The sequence below is a fragment of the Meriones unguiculatus genome, chromosome 17, assembly GCF_030254825.1.
Source record: "Meriones unguiculatus strain TT.TT164.6M chromosome 17, Bangor_MerUng_6.1, whole genome shotgun sequence".
Classification (NCBI taxonomy): Eukaryota; Metazoa; Chordata; class Mammalia; order Rodentia; family Muridae; genus Meriones; species Meriones unguiculatus.
The window spans coordinates 29,107,981-29,126,865 of record NC_083364.1 but is presented as its reverse complement, the minus strand read 5'-3'; the positions used below and the strand labels follow the sequence as shown (position 1 = coordinate 29,126,865).

Here is an 18,885-nt window from a genome sequence, read left to right as displayed (position 1 = left end):
AGCTCATTCGTTTTCACTTTGTTTTCTTATTTAATCAGTGAAGAATTATATCCTTCTAGTATGTAACCTATTTTGGAGAAAGTATATTTTTATTGTTTGGATGGAATGTTCTATAGAAATATGCTAGGTTCATTTGACTTCTGGATTTATTAACTCCAATGTTTCTCTGCTTACTTTTTGTTGTGATGGCCACTCTACTGGTCAAAGTGGGTAGTTGAAATATCTCATGATCACTGTGTTGGGGTTTATCTGTGCCTCATATGTAGTAGATGTATGTTATGAAATTGGGTTTACTTGTGTTTGGGACATGTATGTTCAGAATTGTATTGTCAATCTAGTGAATTGTTCTTTTAATGAGTATAAAGTGACATTCTTTAGTTCTTCCTATTATTTTTGGTTTGAAGGCTATTTTTAAAAGTATATGTTGTTTTCTTTCCCCATTTGCTTGGAATACATTTTTGTTCTTTCACAAACGGATAGTGTCTATCTTTGCTGGTGAGATATTTCTTGGAAGTAGCAAAAAGTTGGAACTTATTTTCTAGTCAAATCTGGTAGTATGTGTCTTCTTCCTGAGAAGTTGATACAATCAGTTATTTTTGATGTGCATTATTTCTCATCATTTTGTTTATTTCCTGTTATTTTCTTAGACTTCTTTTAATTAACTGTCTTGGCATTGTTGGCCTTTCCCCCATGAAGTCTTGGGTATGTTTATCCTCATTTTTAGTACAAATTTTTCCTTCTAATATGCTCGTTGTGGCCAGCTTAGTTTTCATATATTCTTTTAGTCCGATCTTATCATAAAAGTTTTTATTTCTCCTTTTAATTTTAATAGATAGTTTTTTTTCTGGGTGTAATAGTCTGGGTTGATACTTTTATAACTTGGAATACGTCTTTCAAATATATGTTACTTAAAAAAATTATTAGCTGTTATTCTGATGGCTCCGCCTTATATAAGACATGGTACTTTCTTGCAACTTTCAGTGCCTTTCTGTTTGTTTGTTTTTAGTACTTGGTTATGGTATATGGTGTGAAATCTGTTTTCCAGTCCTGTCTGTTTGGTGTTTTTCTGAGCCTCTTTTACCTGGATGCATTTCTCTATTTGAGAAAATTTCTTCTATGGTTTTGTTAAAAATATTAAATATTTCTCAGGCCTGGAGTTCTTCCTAGGCCTATAATCTATACTTGGTCTTTTCATAGTACCTCAAAATTCCTGCATATTCTGGTCATAAACATTTTATTAAAAATTGTATCATGTTTTTCAAATGATCTGATACCCCTTCTTTTGTCTTTCAGCCCCAACTGTGCACCTTATGTGTAATCTGGATATTTTGGTGACATTTCCACTGAGCTTTTTAATTAGATTTATTGAAATTTTCATTTTCTGCTCCATTTCAGTTTGGGTTCTCTTTACTGCTTCAATCTGCTGATTAGATTTAATATTCATATGCTAAATTGTCCTCTTTATTTCATTTGCCCACTTATGTTTTCTTGGGTTTCAGTGATTTTATTGCTGTCCTTTTTAAGGTGTTTGCACTCCCTTTGAAAGCTTTGAACTCTTTAAACTTCTTCCTAATTGTTTTGAATTTTGTGTCTTAAATTTCTCCTAAGTTGTTCTCCTTGAGGAACATTATTATGAGACTGGTGATGGGTGAGGGGGTAGCGCCTTGATTTAGCCTATTTTCTGTCTTTTTGTGATGAGACCTAGGCCTCTGAATCTAAGATGCTGGTTATCTTTTTAAACTTTTAATTAAGGTATAATTAAATCACTGCTCCACTTCTCCTTTCCCTCTCCAACCCCTGCAATGTTCCTCCTTCACTTCCTCTCAAATCAATGGCCTCTTTTTGATTATTGTTACACACACACACACACACACACACACACACACACACAGTCCAATGGCTCTTACAATCTTTCTGCCCCCTTTCCACAATATTTACTTAACTTTAGGTGCAGGGGCTGTGCTGCAGATATATGTTTTGGGACAGGGCTCCTTATGATCAGTTGTTCCCTGCATTATGACAAGTTGTGGTTTTCTGTAATGGTCTCCATTTGCTGCAAAGAGAAGTTTCCTTGATTCAGGCCAAAAGTTATACATAGCTGTGGGTATGACAATAAGATTTTTAGCTTACCAGGGGGGAACCTCAAGGCTGGGCATTTGGCTAGTTGGCTAGGGTAAGTGTGGAGGAAATGGAGACTTTTTGGATGTGTACAGGGTGGGGCCAGCGTCTTTTACCTGGCCTGGAGCAAGAGAGACAGAGATTCTTGTGGAGTGGTTTGGGAGCACATATCTTGAATTCCTACTGGTGTTGGGGTTCAGGCTGGAGTTGGGAGTAGGGAAATAGCTGGATCATGAGGGTCTGAGATGGGCCAGGGCCCAGGGTTCACTGCTATTCCAAGCATGTTAAAATTTTACAGCCTAACTTTGTTAAGTTGGAACAAAACCTTCAATGTGGTTGTAACATTTGACCTGCAGAGCAATGCTTTGAACCTTACTGAAAACTGGCTTAGAAGGTAATTAGTGGTCATGTACACTTCAAAATGAAACAAACAAACCCTTTTTAATATACCCATTATGTTGAGTTTTAAAATATTTAAGTCATCTATGTCTTTAGTGATTTTTTATGTATTATAGTCATAGAGGGAATTATGTTAGGATCCAGCAAGGAATTTGAATTTATGGACTTTTACTTTAGTTTCATGAATACTGGTGAAGTGATATCATTAGACTCATTCAATTTAGAATATGTTTTTATGCAAGCAGGGTGGCTTAGCACGTAAGGGTGCAGGCTAAGCCAAGTCTGATGACGTAAGTTTAATTCCAGGAGTTCACAAATGGAAGAATAGACTTCCAAAAGTTATCCTCTAAACTCCCACTTGGGATCAGTGGAAATCGCCTCCCCACAAGAAAACAAATAAAATGTAATAGAATATGTATTCTTCCATGGAATTAAAGTTTCTTTCTAATAAGTAATGCCACCACACTAAAAAAAAAAGAAAAATTGTCTTAAAAGATTCTTTGTCTGATTTTATACTAATGGGTCTACTCTATTTGTTTATAGAAATAGTTACTGATCAGGCACCCATTCTTTTACTTTCATCTGTTTCTGGTTTACATTTTAGCATAAAGTTGGACTTTGTTTTAAGCTACTCTTTAAAAAGTTGCATTTAATTGTAGATTCTAAACCATTTGTATGCACTATAATTGTTAGTATTTATAAATTCATGCTTTTTACATTTTATTTATTATGCTTGTGTATGTGTGTGTGTGTGTCTCTGAATCCAGGCTTTTATGGGCTTTGCATTTGTCCCATTTTTTTTTTCTTTTCTTTTCTTTTTTTTTTTAATTTTTGCTTTGGGGGTGAGGATGTAGTTCAGTTTGTAGAGCATGCGCGAGGCCGTGGGTTTGGTCTCCCACATCGCATAAACTCAGTGTGGTGGTACATACATGTAATTTCAGCACACAGAGACAGAGGCAGGGTAATCACGAGCTCAAGGTCATCCCTGGCTACATTGAGAGCCTATGTTGTCATTTTTTTTTCCTGTTTATTCCTGCCTTTCTCCCACTCCACTATTTTTTTCTATTGATTTTTGTGGGTATATACTTTCTTCCTTTACATGGTCGGTACTGCAAGTTACATATAAATTTAATTTTAAAATCTGGTTTTTCCAACTGCACCAAGTTCCTAAATTGACAAAAATCTTACAAAGTTGAATTCTTTCTTGTCCTGAGCCTATATTCTTATATTGTCCAGTTCTTCAGCTTTGTTGGTTTATCCTCTGAAGAAAAAAGGCTGCTCAGTGTAACCGTTTGTTCAGATTTAACAGTGTGGCTGCTATTTTCTCTGCTAACCATTCCTTGTTGAATTATTGCTATTTTTTCCTGGTTTGTTTCTTCCTGAAATACAGATTTCAGTCTTTGGTTGGGGTCTAGAGACATTACACCCATATTGGTTTTGTTCAACCCTCAGTGTCATTATTTCCCATATCCTGATAGTTCTGGACCAAAGCAGGAGACAGGCCTCAAGCCCTGCTTTGTCATGATTCTGGATCTTGGGAAAATGCCTTCATATCTCTGGAAATTAGTGTTCTCTTTGCAGGTCATGGTAAAAGATGTCTAAGGACCATTCTAGCTCTCATAATCTACAAGTAGAACAAAATGGGTGTCAAACGACACTGGACTACAGAGAACAGAATGAGCTTGTCAAAGAGCACCAAGTGACTGCAAACCTGAAGAGACAGGAAAGTACAATCACATCAATGGTGCCTTTCTTGGTTACAACCTCCTGAATTTTCCCAGCATCAGTGATTTTCTCTCCATTTATCCAAAGGCGTGCCTTCTATGTGGAAGCTTTAAAAACAGCAGTCTCTGTGAGAGCCTTCCCACCCACAGTTCTCAGATGTTCTGAATCCGTAGACGAAAACCAGATGCTGGGGAGAGAGAAACCAAGGGCTGGTGCCAAAGAGAAGGGGTACTGGCTTTTGTGACAGGAAGCACAGGGATGCTCTAGTAAGCTTAAACCTGATGCATAGTGGAATGGCTGTTTTGGTTTCCGGGCCTATCTCCTATATGAAACAGTGAACTTCTCAAATGATGGTCTTGGGCTAGTTTATTTGTAGAATATAAACAAGGACAAAATAATTACAGAACCATCAAAAATGATTAAATGCAAAGTTTGAAAATGAAATCACTCTTCCTTGTATCTGATTCTTTCACCCCGTTCTTCCAGTGACTGGTATAGGCCTATCCACTCAGCCCAATTATGGATTATACCTGCAGTCCTCAAGGTGTCTAAACAAAGACTGGACTGCAATGCTTAAGAAATAGTCATAGTACAAGTGAAGAGAAAGTGTGAAAATGTGAGCTGGTGAATGAAGGCAGAATTCCATCAATTCCACCTTACTTGGATCTAGTATTAAAAGACACACGCACACACACACACACACACACACACGACACATGTTTAGACATGCAAACACACACACACACACACACACACACCTTTTGCAGAGTCCAGAAAGAGGAACACGTCAGAAGTTGAGCTCATCTGTGTTGACGAGTTGGGGCTTCATGCTCTGTGGCATACTAGCTCTGAGGGGCATTCCCATTCTCAGAGGACCATATGGAAACAACTGGTGAAAAAAAAAAAAGACTCACAGCCACTGGGCTTAAAAGAAAAGGCAACAGATCATCTGACTCCAAAGGAATTCCACACACAGGCAAATAAGTGGGATGAGAAGTTTATTGGATTTCTAAATATAAAGTAGTTCTTTTACAGAAAAAAAAAATGTGATTTTCATATTTATTTTCATAGAGCACTGGGAAAACATAATCAAAACTGATAGAATGTAAATAAAAACATGATTTAATATAATTGAATAATGTATAAATACAAAAGAAATTACCCGAATCACTTTTTTATAACAGAACTTATTCTGATTTTTTTGTAAGGAATTCTGTGTGCTCCTGTGGAGGTGTCAGTGGTGGTTTATGAGGCAGTGAATATACTCAATTTACTTACAGTATGAAAATACCATGGCTCTATCAGTATCACAGAAATGAACAATGTCATGTTCTCTATGCTTTTATGGAGCTTTTCCTAAGTTGGAAATGTTACTGAGACTCGCTGCTGCTGGTGAGGCTGTGGTTGTGATTAGCCAGGAGGAAGTGCCTGCTCCCAGTAGATAAACTTAGCACAGAGAAAGCCTGACAACTTTTCTCTTCTGTCCTTGACCCGTCCCATTAAACATGACTTAACTTTCATTATCACGTGATCTTTCACGGTCACCAGACTGAAACTCAGAGCAAAGCCACACTGTATCTGTGTCAGTTTGTTTGTTCCCAAGGAGGAGAACCTGTGTACTCCAAGGACTTGACGACATCACACAGAGACTTTGGAATTCTCTTCTAGCCCTGAAAACCGGTCATGTCAAAAAGAGAAAATTACTAGTGTTGAAATTATACACAGAGATGTTTTGGGGCGCAAGTTCTGCCCATCTCTCTTAAAAAGCAACGGACCTGTATGGTTACACCCCTGGAGCTACCCTCAGCTCTCGCTGGGCTCCCGTCTAGAAAGCAGAGTGGCAGATGACTGCAATGGCCTCAAACTCATCTTCTATAGTTTGTCCTCATTACTTTCATTGGGTACAACTGAGTGGGAGAGGTGGCATTTCATGGGAGCTTTGTGACCAAGAGGACATGGCTAACATCCTTTCGGGAAGGCTAAGTGACCACATCTCACTTTCCTCAGAGGCATGTTCAAGGGAATATGGAGCCAAGTGACTTAGAAGGAAAGGAAGAGACTTGGCAAGTGTAATCTGCCAGCTGGTTGAGTCAGACGACACATGGAGAACAATCTTTTTTGGAATCATGTCCTCCCTTCAACCCTTCTACAATCATACAGTAGCCCCATCTACCTCAGCAGATTTACCTGGCTCATCTCCTATCGCCACCACTGGGTAAAAACTCACCCTTCCAGGCTATACTGCCGTCTCATCAAAAAATATTCTGAGTTCCTCTATCACAGACAGAGCTCCAGGAACAAAAGCCCTCAAATAGCATGTACTAGTATTCTTAGGAGTTGGAGTAAAAATGCTTCAAGAATTTGGCAGGGATGCTTGGCCCCCTGAGCCGACATTCCCTTATAGCCAAGATTTTAGTTTTTCTCTAAGTTAGCCGGAGAGATAAAAGAAACCTGCTGACATTCTAAACTTAGCAACACTTAGTTTATAAAACACACACATGACACACATATTAATTGCCTTTTCTTCCCCTGATGAAATGTTCATGAGTGTATTATTTCCAGGGAGTACAGGTTCCTCAGCATTTTGCCACTTTTCTTGGGATACAAATGCAAAGCTGCTGTGTCAGCAAGAAGGGCTGGGGACTCTGTTTCTGCCCATTTCATGGTAGCCATTGCAGGGGGGATTGGAAGTGAGCCACTTTCTTCCATTTGGCGATGCCTCCCTATCTCAGCACCTACTCCTTATGATGGTGTTTTTGAAGGCTGAACAGTGCGGCTCCGGGCACCGTGTGTACATACATATGTAGGAATAACGTTTATGTTTCTCGGAATAGGCACTTTTTGAAGGCAGTACATCTAAAAGTAAAGTTAATAGAGCCTATATTTAGCACCCGTCTTCTCACTTTGCTGATGTGTATGCTGAACAGAAGATCACAGATTTGAATCAGTCTCGCAGAGGCCAGAGTCGGCAAATGGCTATATTCAGAGCTGGCAAAGTCTTGCCAACTCAAGTGTAGCTGTTAAAAAGGCAGAGTTGGAGAAGGTGCAATCATTTTTCTCAAAGGTGATGGCACAGAAGGAGAAAAGCCCATGACAAAGCCATGAAATAAAAGCCTGTGTATGTAAGCTCGGGCAAAATTACTATCCCTGAGCTCTGTGCCTGTGTCACATACGCTCTGTGTTACAGGTGTACTGTGCAGAAAGCTCATCTCATAACTGCACCCACTCCCATACTTAGCAGCAGAGAAAGAAAAGCCCCAAATCTGTTAAGTAATGATAAAGGTGTAGATACAGACAAAACAAAGCAAAACTCGGTACCCCCGCTACATAGGGCATCCACAGAGCTCAGCCCTCCCCTGCAGCCGTACAAACTTGGCATCTCGGTTTCAGGTTTTGTGTAAGGCACGTAATTCCACACACTAATCTTATTCATGCTCAAGAACAAGTCACATGTCATAGTTAATTCTATTTTTCTCCTTGACATGTTTTCTGAAAAAGAGTGAAGATTCAGTTCTGATCTGTAAAGAGGAACTATTCTATTATACTATTCATGAGGAGAGAGGTCTTCAGTAGGGTAATTTGCTTATCAGGAGTCCCCAAGTGCACAAATGGGCAGTAAAGGACAGTCATTGAGAAATGATTTTGCTGCCACTTCACTGCAAAGCATTTACGATCAGATGAGTTTCTGGAGTCCACATTTCATCTAGGACACATCTCAGTTTAGACTTTCACTTGAGGCAGAAAAAGGGTCCAGGCTTATTCAGTTTCTATGGCACTATGGCTTTTGGTGATGTAATCCCACATGCTGATGTATCTGACACTCTTCTAGGAACCAAGGACATAAAAGGTTACTACAATGAACACATTACCCAAGGATCAGCTCCAGTCTTACTATTTGTTAGGCAAAATGAGACTATTCCCATTGTTGGTATTTAAATTATGAAAACCCCTCTCCTCTCAGTCTATGCTTGAAGGAATGAAACAAGGTAGGCAGATACATCATGAGCTGGCCAAGCTGTTCTATCCTGTAATTACTAAGTGAGCATCATTGCTATCCAAAAGCAAAGAGGGATGAGGAGGAACTAGGCCATTTTTTGATCACACAAGTCTCCCCTAAGAAATAAAGCAAAAAGGGGTTGAGGGAGGATGTATATATGAGAGCCAGGGGTAACTGTTTTATATTTTCTGATTGAAAAGTAGAGGTAAATAACTGGGTGAGCAAATGTATTCAGATCTAATATTTACTCCTTTTGTGATGGAGGATATGGATTTATGAAAGCAACTATTAGTTCCTACACAGCACTATGAGCAAAGATGCTGCTATAGAAAATGGCAGCACAATGCCCTAGAACTGCTAGCTGCTTTTTCTTTACCCCTTCTGCAACAGAAACAGGGAAGCAAGGAAGTGAGATAAGCACCTCCATTTCTACTCCTGCATCCAATTGCTTTGATATATTTCGAGATAAATTGATCCAGACAAAAGTTAAGTAGCTTTTTCTTTTCCATTTTGGCAGCTATGAAAATGGGTCAGGTCTAGGAGTTATTAATTTCCTTGCCCAAAGAGCTGAAGTGTTTGTTTGTTTATTTATTCATCTATTTATTTATTTATTTTTAAAGAATCAGCTATCTTGGTGAAGACCTGTGTGTATGCTTTTCAAAGACAACACAACTGTTCTTTCTCTAAGTCTTTGGGACAATATTATATAGGGTGGAAGAAGGATAATTTTAATGCATATTTTTCCCTCCTTTACACTATGTAAAGGTAACTCAGGAGGCTAGCCTGAAAGTTTCATAAACTTTTCATGAATGAGTACCCTTCGACATTCACCTCTTGATTATCCTTTTGTCTAATGAGATAGGACAGCTATATAGAGGGTAAGTCTCTCCTTAAGTAACTCATCTGGCAATTCTGAGAGCTGCTCAAAAGGCCTCATTAATCTATAGCTTGGGTGGGCTACCCCATCCGTGCCAGATGAAATGCTGCCATTCCACCAGCCATAAAACCCACCAAACCTCTCTGAGTTAGCGCTAAGGTTCCTTTCTGGCTTGTGGCTGTGAGTGCTCAGCCAATGTCGCCAACCTTCTGGTCCTGTCAGTATCCTATATTCCTACTGTGGGAAGACTGGCAAAGGCTGAGAGGCCATTTGTTGTTTAACTTGCCTCTTCCTAATCCAAGGGAACAGGCAGATGAGTGGTGATCTTGGCCTGGTGGGGGAGAGAGTCTTGGGAGTGAAAAAATGCCTAAAGTACAGACTAGGGCATTTGAAAGGTTTTCTAGATTGAGGGCAGATTCAAAGTGGACAAAGGATATTTTCTTAATCAATCAACGGATTTTCAACTTGTAGCAAACAACCAGACATAGAAAGGAAGGACAAGAAAGCCAAGACTTTACCTGGGAGGCAAGATTCATGAGGGAGTCAGCTGCAAGAGGGGTGTTCATTTGTTGTGCTGTGACATGGGCTGACTTCTAGAACATTCCCAGGGTCCTCCAAGGAGAGTTTTTGCGCTTGTTAAGAACACAGTGCTATTCTCTGCTTCTGCCTCTACAGGAGGTACACTGTGGCTCATGGGAGGTAGGGCATCCTAACACTCAGATGACGTCTGCACACTATACTGTATTTGAAACGATAGTCTCAGTTGACATCCTGAGCCTGTTAGGTCTCCAGAGGTTTCCAGTTAATGTAAGCCACCACATTCTGGGGAATTTGCTGCAGTGTGCATCTGCACAGCTGTTTGCTCTCAGTGGCCTTTTCTCCACAGGCATCATCGCCAGCCTGATCCCAAAGACCTGCACCTTCCCAAAGATGACATAGGTATGTGCAAGGTCTCAATGACCTGCTACACTGGAATACACATGTGGCCCTGCCACCAATAACCAAATGGCCCCTCTGAGTTTCCACGGATCTTTTTCTAACAGGGCCCTCGGTAACATGTGAGAAGCGCATGACAAGGGCTGGGTAAATACCCAGCTCTCTCACACTTACTAGCTGTATTGCTTCTGGCAAGTCACTAAATGATTCTGGACCTCAGCTTTCTCTTTTAGGACAAGGCTATTAATAACCATCTTCCCAGGGCTGCTCTACGTGTGAAAACAGTTTGGAAGCTCTCTCAGGAATTTTATTATTTTACAGCTCAGAAATCCAACCATAGGTGCTCCTTGCCTAGGGGCGGACAGCAAGCTCTGGCTCTAGGGCTCTCAAATCCAAAGCCGGGGTAGAAGAGATACAACTCTGTTCTTCCAAAGACTAATGGTTGCTAGCTAAACTGTAACCCAGGGCAACAGTGAGAGAATTTATACATTTATACCTAAAATAGAGCATCACCCAATCCCTTTCCTTAAGGACGGTATCAAAGGATAGCATCCTTAAAGGTAATACATCATTCAAAACCAAACCAAACCAAAAATACAACGAAAGAAAAAAAAAAAAAAACAAAAACAAAAGGAAAACCCGGATTTTATCATATCTGTAGGTTAGTTTTGTGGACCCAGGAGAACATAAACCCACAGGCTGGCTCTGTGCTGAAGAACTGATCAGAAGTAATGAGTTTTCAGCAGTACATCTGGATATTGCTTTTGACTTCTTCCTTGTGAAAGCTGGAGATGACATAATGAGGCTTCCCACAGTTTTAAAGGGCATTATCAGTGGGTCAGATAAATGGAAGAAACTGTTCACTGGCATAACGGACATGAAGCTGTATGAAAACTTTCGGAAGAGTTTATTTTCTGGATAAAAACGCAATTAACAAAAATTTATAGAAATTCTGTTATCTGACTGTCAGAAATTCTTTTGCCTGTTTTTGTGGATGTTTAAAGCATTTATCCGCCTCAGCTAAAAATGGAAGTTGTTTTTTTTTTTTTAAGTAATACATCATTAAAAACCAAAATGAATACAATGGAAGATTAAACAAGGGGTAAACTGGGAATTCGTTGTACGTTATAGGTTGGTTTTGTGGATCCAGGAGAACATAAACCCACAGGCTGGCTGTTTCGAGGACAAGGATAGCTGAAACAAAGGGACTTCCTCACGGGGTGATGAGTTCCTTGACACAGGCACTATTCCTACAAGCTTTCACTCTGCAAGAAGGAGTCTATGTTGGCAATGGGCACACCAGATGGCTGGGAGCCCTAATTATGGTCCTGGAAGATTAAAAAGTGGACATAGCCCACTTGTTCCTTTTTGAGAGTTCGTAAGATAGGCACATTTGCCACAAGAGGAGGTAGTGTGGGCCAATAAGATGCTTGCTCTTGTTGCAGCAAAGACCACAGAGGGGCTGTTTGCTATCTAAACTGTATGGGTTGGCTGTGTCCGACCAGTCATCCCCTCCTCCAACTATAACGCTGATGAGAAGGGATTATCAGTTCAGTTTTATAGGGTGCCCTCTCACTGAGCCTGAACACAGGAAAGCTTTCTCTGCTGTTAGGAAGACTCCAGAATCCATGTACCCTGGCCAAGGTATCTTTGCAGAGGGGAGTCCATTCTGTCCTAGTGGGCCTTGTGTAGTCCTTCTCTGAATTCCCTATGAAGCCACTAAATCAGCTCAGGGTGTCCTCAATTCTTATAGGTTCTCCCTGAACTCCTACAGAGCCACTGTGCAGAACTAGACTTTCTCATGCTGCTCTCCTTTCCAGGACTGACTGATCTTACTGAAGTCAGCCTGAGTCTCAGAGTGAGTCAAGGATGACCATTAAAACAAGGTCAGTTAAGGAATTAGGATACTGAGGGGACAAAACTTAAATCATAATGAATGGAAGAGTTTCAAAACCAAAGACTGGTACTGATGCAGACCCTAGTGTCAAGAACTTTTTTTGTCTATCCATCATGGAAATAAGGACAAGCACTATTCCTGAGAAGACAGCGCTAAATGGAAAGGAAGGGCACAGAAGACTTAGGAGGCCAGAGAGCAGAACCATTTTGTATAGAATACACCTTAGCTTACTTCCTCTCTTCACAATGACTCCGATTCTATCAGCTTTGAAAACAGCAGTGAAACAAAACAAAGACAAAGACAAAAAAACAGCACAGAAAACAAAGAGGGCCATTTTGCACATGTGACTGATCTGTCTTTACCTAGCTCCACCCTTGGGAGGGAATCCCCTTCAAGCAACTTCATCAGTTTCAGAAGCGTGACAGGTGCTGTCAATGTCAATAAGTGAGAAGCTGAAGGACACAGTGATACTGCACCCACCCACCGAGGTGAAGAGTCCAGAATGCAGTTTCCCAGATAGACTGGGTTGCCTCGTGTAGTATTCCACACTGGCCATATCCATGAAGAAATTCTATGGCTATCAGTCACGGAGGCAAGAGAGAATGCGGATCTTTATAAGGCCCATTATACTGTGCACCCAGGCACAGCACGCAAGTGTGTTTGTGTTCAGCAAGATCTCCCGGCGCCCGGGCTGAGCACAAGGTGATATGGTAATGTCTATGTTCCTGGTAGAACATTCTGCTTCTTGGATTGAAATCTGAATTTTAGAAGTTATGTTCAAAGATAAGTTCATGGCATGCATTTGCGGCTACTTAAAAATATTCTCTTGGAGCACAGTAGATGACTATCAGAGTTGAATGAATGAAGCTTTATCTTGCCCCTAAGTGGATGGGTATCTGGAAAACTTGGCTAAGTTATTCATTCTAAGCATTACAAAAGATTTTGAGTATTAGCAGTATGCTGATTTTTAATAAATGTTAGAAGTAGAGATACTTATCCTTCTCCCTAGATATGGGTATAAAACAAATACCAATCAGAAGCGAAGAGCAAAGACTTGAGCACTTGTTTCAGTATGTCTTTTACATAGCTCTCCACAATGAGCCACATGCATGGAAGCCAGCTAAAATATTACCTAAAAAACTTTGCATAAGGAAGAAAAATTAAAACAGAAAAGTAAAGTAGTGTCTTTCTCTTCTGTGCTAAAGGAAAATGTGCTTGTAAAATAATCTACAATTTAATAAAAACCCTTGTGCTAAACTACCCCTTGCAAATACTGTGAGTCAATTGTTCTCATCAAATAGGGGCTATGTGCCAAGTGCTGTGAAAAGTCTGGGAAAGGTAACAGTTTCTTCTTGTTAGAAGGAAAACTATCAAGTCCATTCCAATGGAACTAAATGACATTCTCTCACTGAAAATATTAAACATTTTGTGGTCAAAATGCTTTTGAGGTAAGGACAAAATCCTAATCTAGCCTTAGAAAGATCATTTTGCATATATAGATGAGGAATAGAAAGATCATTTTAAAGGATGATTCTACTACCTAAGACCCAGATAAGGACTCATTAAAACACAGCTGAGAGACTACATCTCCCTCAAGGAATAGCCAGATCCTAAGTATGGCCCTGTAAAGCAAGGGTTTTCTGGTTGGTCAGCATATGTTCTGGTAGCCTTTCACCTTTCATGTGATCATAATGCCATCGCATCCTAACTAAACCTATGAGAAGGTTAAGTAGGGCAGTATTAGTAGGCACAATGGAAAGAAGGAACAAAGGGAGGTGGGAAAGGAGAGAAGAGTAGAAAGCAGGGGAGGTAGGGGCTGAACACTTGCCTTAAATCACAGTAGCTTTGGCCAGGTTAAACTAAAAAGGTCTGAGAAAAAGCTATGCTAACCAACCCGCAGCATCACAAGCAGCTTCATCCCAAATGTCAGCCAATTAAATGACTTGTCCTGGAGTATTCACCACTGTACCACCAGAATACCTTGCTCAAAAATCAAGACTGTTTCGTTACTAATCCAAACAAATAGTGCAATTTAAAAATGTGTGTGTTACAGGCTCAAGGCTGATTTTAGTATCTGATTAAAAGAAGGGAAATATCAAATCGTAAAGACTGGTAAATAACACCCAATGTACAACCTCAGCCATGAGCATGTGTGCATACTTTAGAGCCATGAAGTTCTTTCAAATTGAGAAAATAATACATGGAAGTGCAGGTCTTTCTCTCACGATGTGTGTGTGTGTGTGTGTGTGATGCATCTTTGAGATTTGGGCTTTCGTATTTCTATTAATGAGCAATAGTCATAGGAGTGTAAACAGATTATTTAAAAATAAGGCACGAGTATGGATTGCTTTTGATTGTCTCTCATGAAAGTGCACCAGAAGAGCCATCCCAGGACATGGACTTAAGGCACATTTTGCAGAGGTATCTTTTTTGGTTGCTGGTTTTCTACAGATGGCTGAAAGCAGGGGTATGGAACATGCTGTCATATTTCATTCATAACACACATGTACTGTAGCTTTAGGCAACAGATGGACAATCGCTTGTTTAAACGACAAATGTGAAATACTAAGGTAGAATGGCAATATTTCTAGAAATGTATATGAAAAAAAATGCCTTTCCAAGCCAAGAGGAATGGTGAGAGGCTGTGAAGGTTACATCGCTGTTTCCCTGATCTCCCTAGCAGCTGCCATAATTTTCCCGACACCCTTCAAAACTTGATAATGGAAGGATCAGGGGGCAATCGACACAGATCTGACAAGAGAAGCCCAAACCATATCAAATAGAAATAACACCGTCATTCCTGACTGGTTCACATTAATAAGGATTTGTAGTAACTAGGAAGACGGTTGGCAGTTGTGTTTTCAGAGTCCTGTCTCTTAATCCTCTGCTGTAGCCTCACAGAGTGCTCTCTCCCTTCCCCTGGACCCAAATACAGAATAACTGTTTATGGCTATCAAGTTCCACATTTTAAAAAATCCATCATAAACATACTTGTAGAAGTTTTCATAGAAAAAAATTAGTGTTTTTACGGTCATTTCATCATTCAGTATATAAGCCATGTAGTAATTTTGATCAGTAGCTGTTCCAACAGGGACAACAATGTGCTAATGATAGGGAAAAAAAAAACAAAAACAAAAACAAAAAACAAAACACCGTGCATCATTGAGCTGCAGAGATGGCAGTATTTCACTAATGCTGAGACCTTGAGCTAAGACTTTGGATGGTGTATTTTTGAGTTTTAAAGGCAATATTGTTTGCCAATAAGATTCCATATTGAGCGCTTCTGAGATGGGAACTCAAACAGTTAAGAAACCTTATTCTGGATGGGAGGTTTGGTTATGGTAGAGCACTTGTCTGTTTTATGCACTGCTCGGAGATCCATTCCTACCACTACAGAAATAGAAAGAGAATCTGATTTTGAATGTTCTCTGCAGAGCCCATGATGGTGGGTTTTTTCCCTTTTCTATGTATTTCATTTTAAACAGAATAACCAAAAATGAAAATGTTTGTGCTCTTGATATTTAAACAATTCAGTCATAATTTTACAAGTTTTTCTGTTAAAGACATATTTTTTCTCTTTATGTATTTAAATGATAAGTAAGCCAATATATCAAAAGGCAATGTGCATGATCATTAAGGTAATAGATCTTTATATCTCTACAGTAGGCAAAACTTTATGTAGCTAAAAGAGTTAAAAAGTAGAGTGACTTGGTATTACTTAAATCAAACGCTTAATAGAAGAAAACAAGAAAGCAATGTAAATCACGTATTGAAGAATTTACAGAATAAAATGACAGGATCCTTTATACTCATTAGCCCTTGTGAAAGAAAAACATCTAATTCTAAATATTTCTGTATATGTGTATGTGCACATTCGTTATTATAAAAGTATAAGTCTATATTAAAAAGAAATTTACTTAAAAAAATCTTTGGTAAAGATCCTCTGAGGTTATTAGATAAGAAAGTACTGGGAAGGCTGTAAGCAAGCAGAGCTCCGCCCGTAAAGCCTCGGGGAAGAAAACTGTGGCAGCGTTTTCCTATAACTCTTGCATGTAAACATCTGGTTACATAAGTAGTTAAATGTGACAAACAGGTAGGATGCTATTACTCTATAGTATAAATATTACATAAATTTTTCCTCTGTTGTCTAAATTTATAGCAATATTACTGCATTTCTAGACACAATTCCTGCCCCTCATTATTCTGTACTCTACTTTTGGCTTAGAGACAATTTCCTGAAATATTTCCCGGTGAACGTTTTAGTCAGTTCAAGCGGCCTGTATTACCACCTCGGTTGTCTCTCAGTGTTCCCCAAGCTCCTTTGATTTGCAGCACAGGAATTCAGAGATAAGAGTCGCCTCTGTACCCTGAAATCCAAAAGCTGCCCTCCATGAATCTCAAGATAAGAGAAGCAAGGTGAGAGCAGGCAGCAAGAGAGCCCCTGAAACATGCAGCTTTGGAGATTCTAACACACAAACTGCTAAGTGGAAAAGGTAAATAAGCCCCAGATCGACCCAGACGAGCTGAGTGACAAGGGCTTAAGGGTTTCTTTTAATCACTTTTATGATGACTTCTATTCAAGTAAAATAAACTTCATGGAATTCCTGAGGCACGGGTTGCAATTTTTAACATGCACAAGTAATTAAAAGAATTTTTTTTTTTGCTCTAAATGTTAAAATTAAAACTGTCAGACTAGAAAATCATCATGTCATAAAGATTAAAAAAAAAAAGACACAGACAGGCTGGGGATGCTGGAGTGGCAGGGTGCTCGCCGAGCACATGAGACTCGAGTTCAACTCCTAGCCTGCTCGGAAAAGAAATAAAAAGGTATTTGTGGAATTCAAGGTGACTCTACCTCTAGAACTGGGTGTTAGCCATTAGGGGACTCCTTATATTATTATTTATACCCTTTCTGTATACTTAAAGTATAACATAATTTAAAAGTATATATTTGTAGAAGATTTAAGGAAAGGTTTGGGAAATCTCATCCCGAGATACTGAGCGCCGAGTTGATAAAATGCCCAGCTGCAATTGCTAAGCGAGGTGTCTCCTCTTAAGGAAGCAAAGTGACTCCAGTTAGCAAGCAAGTGTTTCACTGGCTAATAAGAGTTTGCAAAAAGATCCTAGGCAGCCATTCTGCATATTTTTAGCTCAGAAAGACAATTTTGTTTTCAGTGATTGTCTTTGACAGTGTGGTGTAAATGTCACACTGATGATAGGAAAATGTCTCCTGCAATATGTACTCGAGCTGCAGAAGGATTATAAGAATAATAAAACTCTGGTTTCAGAATCTTTCCCAGCTTTACTTTCTTTTTTAAAGAAGATGAAACAAGGTTACATAACTTCATCTTACGTGTCTCGATTTGCAATTTTCAGGCAAAAAAAAAAAAAAAGTTTAGATTTGGGTCATTATAAAGTGAAAGAAAACATAAGAATTTGAATGTTTTTAATATTTATCTTTCCATAGATAAATGGTAAATGTAGTAACTATGCTTGTGTCTTAGGGGAAAATTCACAGTACTTCTAAGATGAAGAGTTAGACAGAATCACAACCATACCAAAAGCCAGTCTGTCTGTCTCATGTCAGATGGTGTGGAAAGGAAACTCTCAAGGTAGGATTGCAGAAATAGAATTGGCTTTCCAAACACAACTAGAAATCCTCTGGGTAGCATTTCCCACTTGGTTTTCTTGGCTCAGTAATGAAATCTGGTTCTTTTCTGCCACGTTTTTAGGTATTGGCCAATAAATGTTTTCAAATGAGCCTTGATCACTGGGCACTGCAGATTTTGAATTTGGATAGTTTCAAACTAAATTTAGGCTCCTGTTAATTTACGTATTTTGTTTTCAAATAAATTCTTTCTAGCCTAACACAGAAAAATGTGCAAAACCCCTCCCCCCTCCGCCTTTATTTTTACCAGGAGACATGATTGGTGTAGTGCAATGGGAAAAGTCACCTTTTCAATACCTGGCAACAGAATGACTAACTTTCATAGCCACAGCCAGAGGAAATGTGACAGGATGAGGCTTTAAGCTAGAAGCACCTGCAGGCTAGCACATTCACCCAGGAAAAATCATGTGAAAGCAAATACCACACTACAAATCCATTCAACCGGATGAAAAGTGAGACAAACATGGGGATTAAAAGTCACAGGAATGCAGAAGTGAACGGGATGGAGTATAATCTGTGCAAAAATGTGGAAGTCCTTGGAACAAAGGCTCATCCAGGCCCTACGTGATTCAATGTGAAATGTGTATTTGGTAAGAACTTAAACAAATCGCATCATCTGTGTGCTTCTAAAGAAAAGGTTAACAGCAGATGAAGAACAGAGACTATCCCAGAGCTTGAGAGCTTTGCCTCTATTTTTCTCTCTCTTCTCTTATCTTTTTCTCGTGTTGTCCTCTTCTCAGTGACACGCACTCAGCAGCTGAGCGGGCTACCGACTCTACAGGTCAGTGCTTGCCTTGGCGGTCAGCATCCTGATGCGGGCTGAGTTGCAGCTCTTGCAGAGGATGTGTCCATCCAAGGGGTAACAGCCTTGGTTGTCGCCTTCGGACAGAAGACCGCCACAATCCTAGGGCAAAGAAGACAGAAGTGATGGAAATGATACTGAGCGTGGGGCTAAGTCCAGCTTCGTGAGCCTACCTTCAAGGCTTCCATGATGGGGAAACCATACCCCATCCCCAGACACGACAAAGCAGATTTTGGATGAAACTGAATTGGAGATTAGTAAAATGAGTGCGGATGTAGTCAGGAGTGGTCGTACACACCTTTAATCCCAGAACCTGGGAAGCAGCGGCAGGTAGACCTCTGTGAATTTGAGGTCAATCTAGTCTACATAGCAAGTTCTAGACCCTGTCTCAGAACAAAACAAACAAATACAAATAGTGTAAAATACCTTGTCTATTCACCAGATACAAAACACAGTACAAGGAAGA

The 18,885-nt window shown here is 39.7% G+C and overlaps 1 protein-coding gene across 5 annotated transcripts in view; it reads right to left on the bottom strand.

The window, feature by feature from the left end:
* Positions 1-5,223: 5,223 nt before the first annotated feature.
* Lpp (LIM domain containing preferred translocation partner in lipoma) overlaps positions 5,224-18,885 on the bottom strand; it is a 589,358-nt gene continuing 575,696 nt past the window's right edge. For all 5 annotated transcript variants that reach the window (XM_060370146.1, XM_060370150.1, XM_060370149.1 and 2 more), the window contains one exon: positions 5,224-18,521. In XM_060370146.1, the coding sequence (XP_060226129.1) occupies positions 18,393-18,521 (129 nt within the window). In that variant the 3' untranslated portion in view covers positions 5,224-18,392. The remainder of the gene's footprint in view (positions 18,522-18,885) is intronic.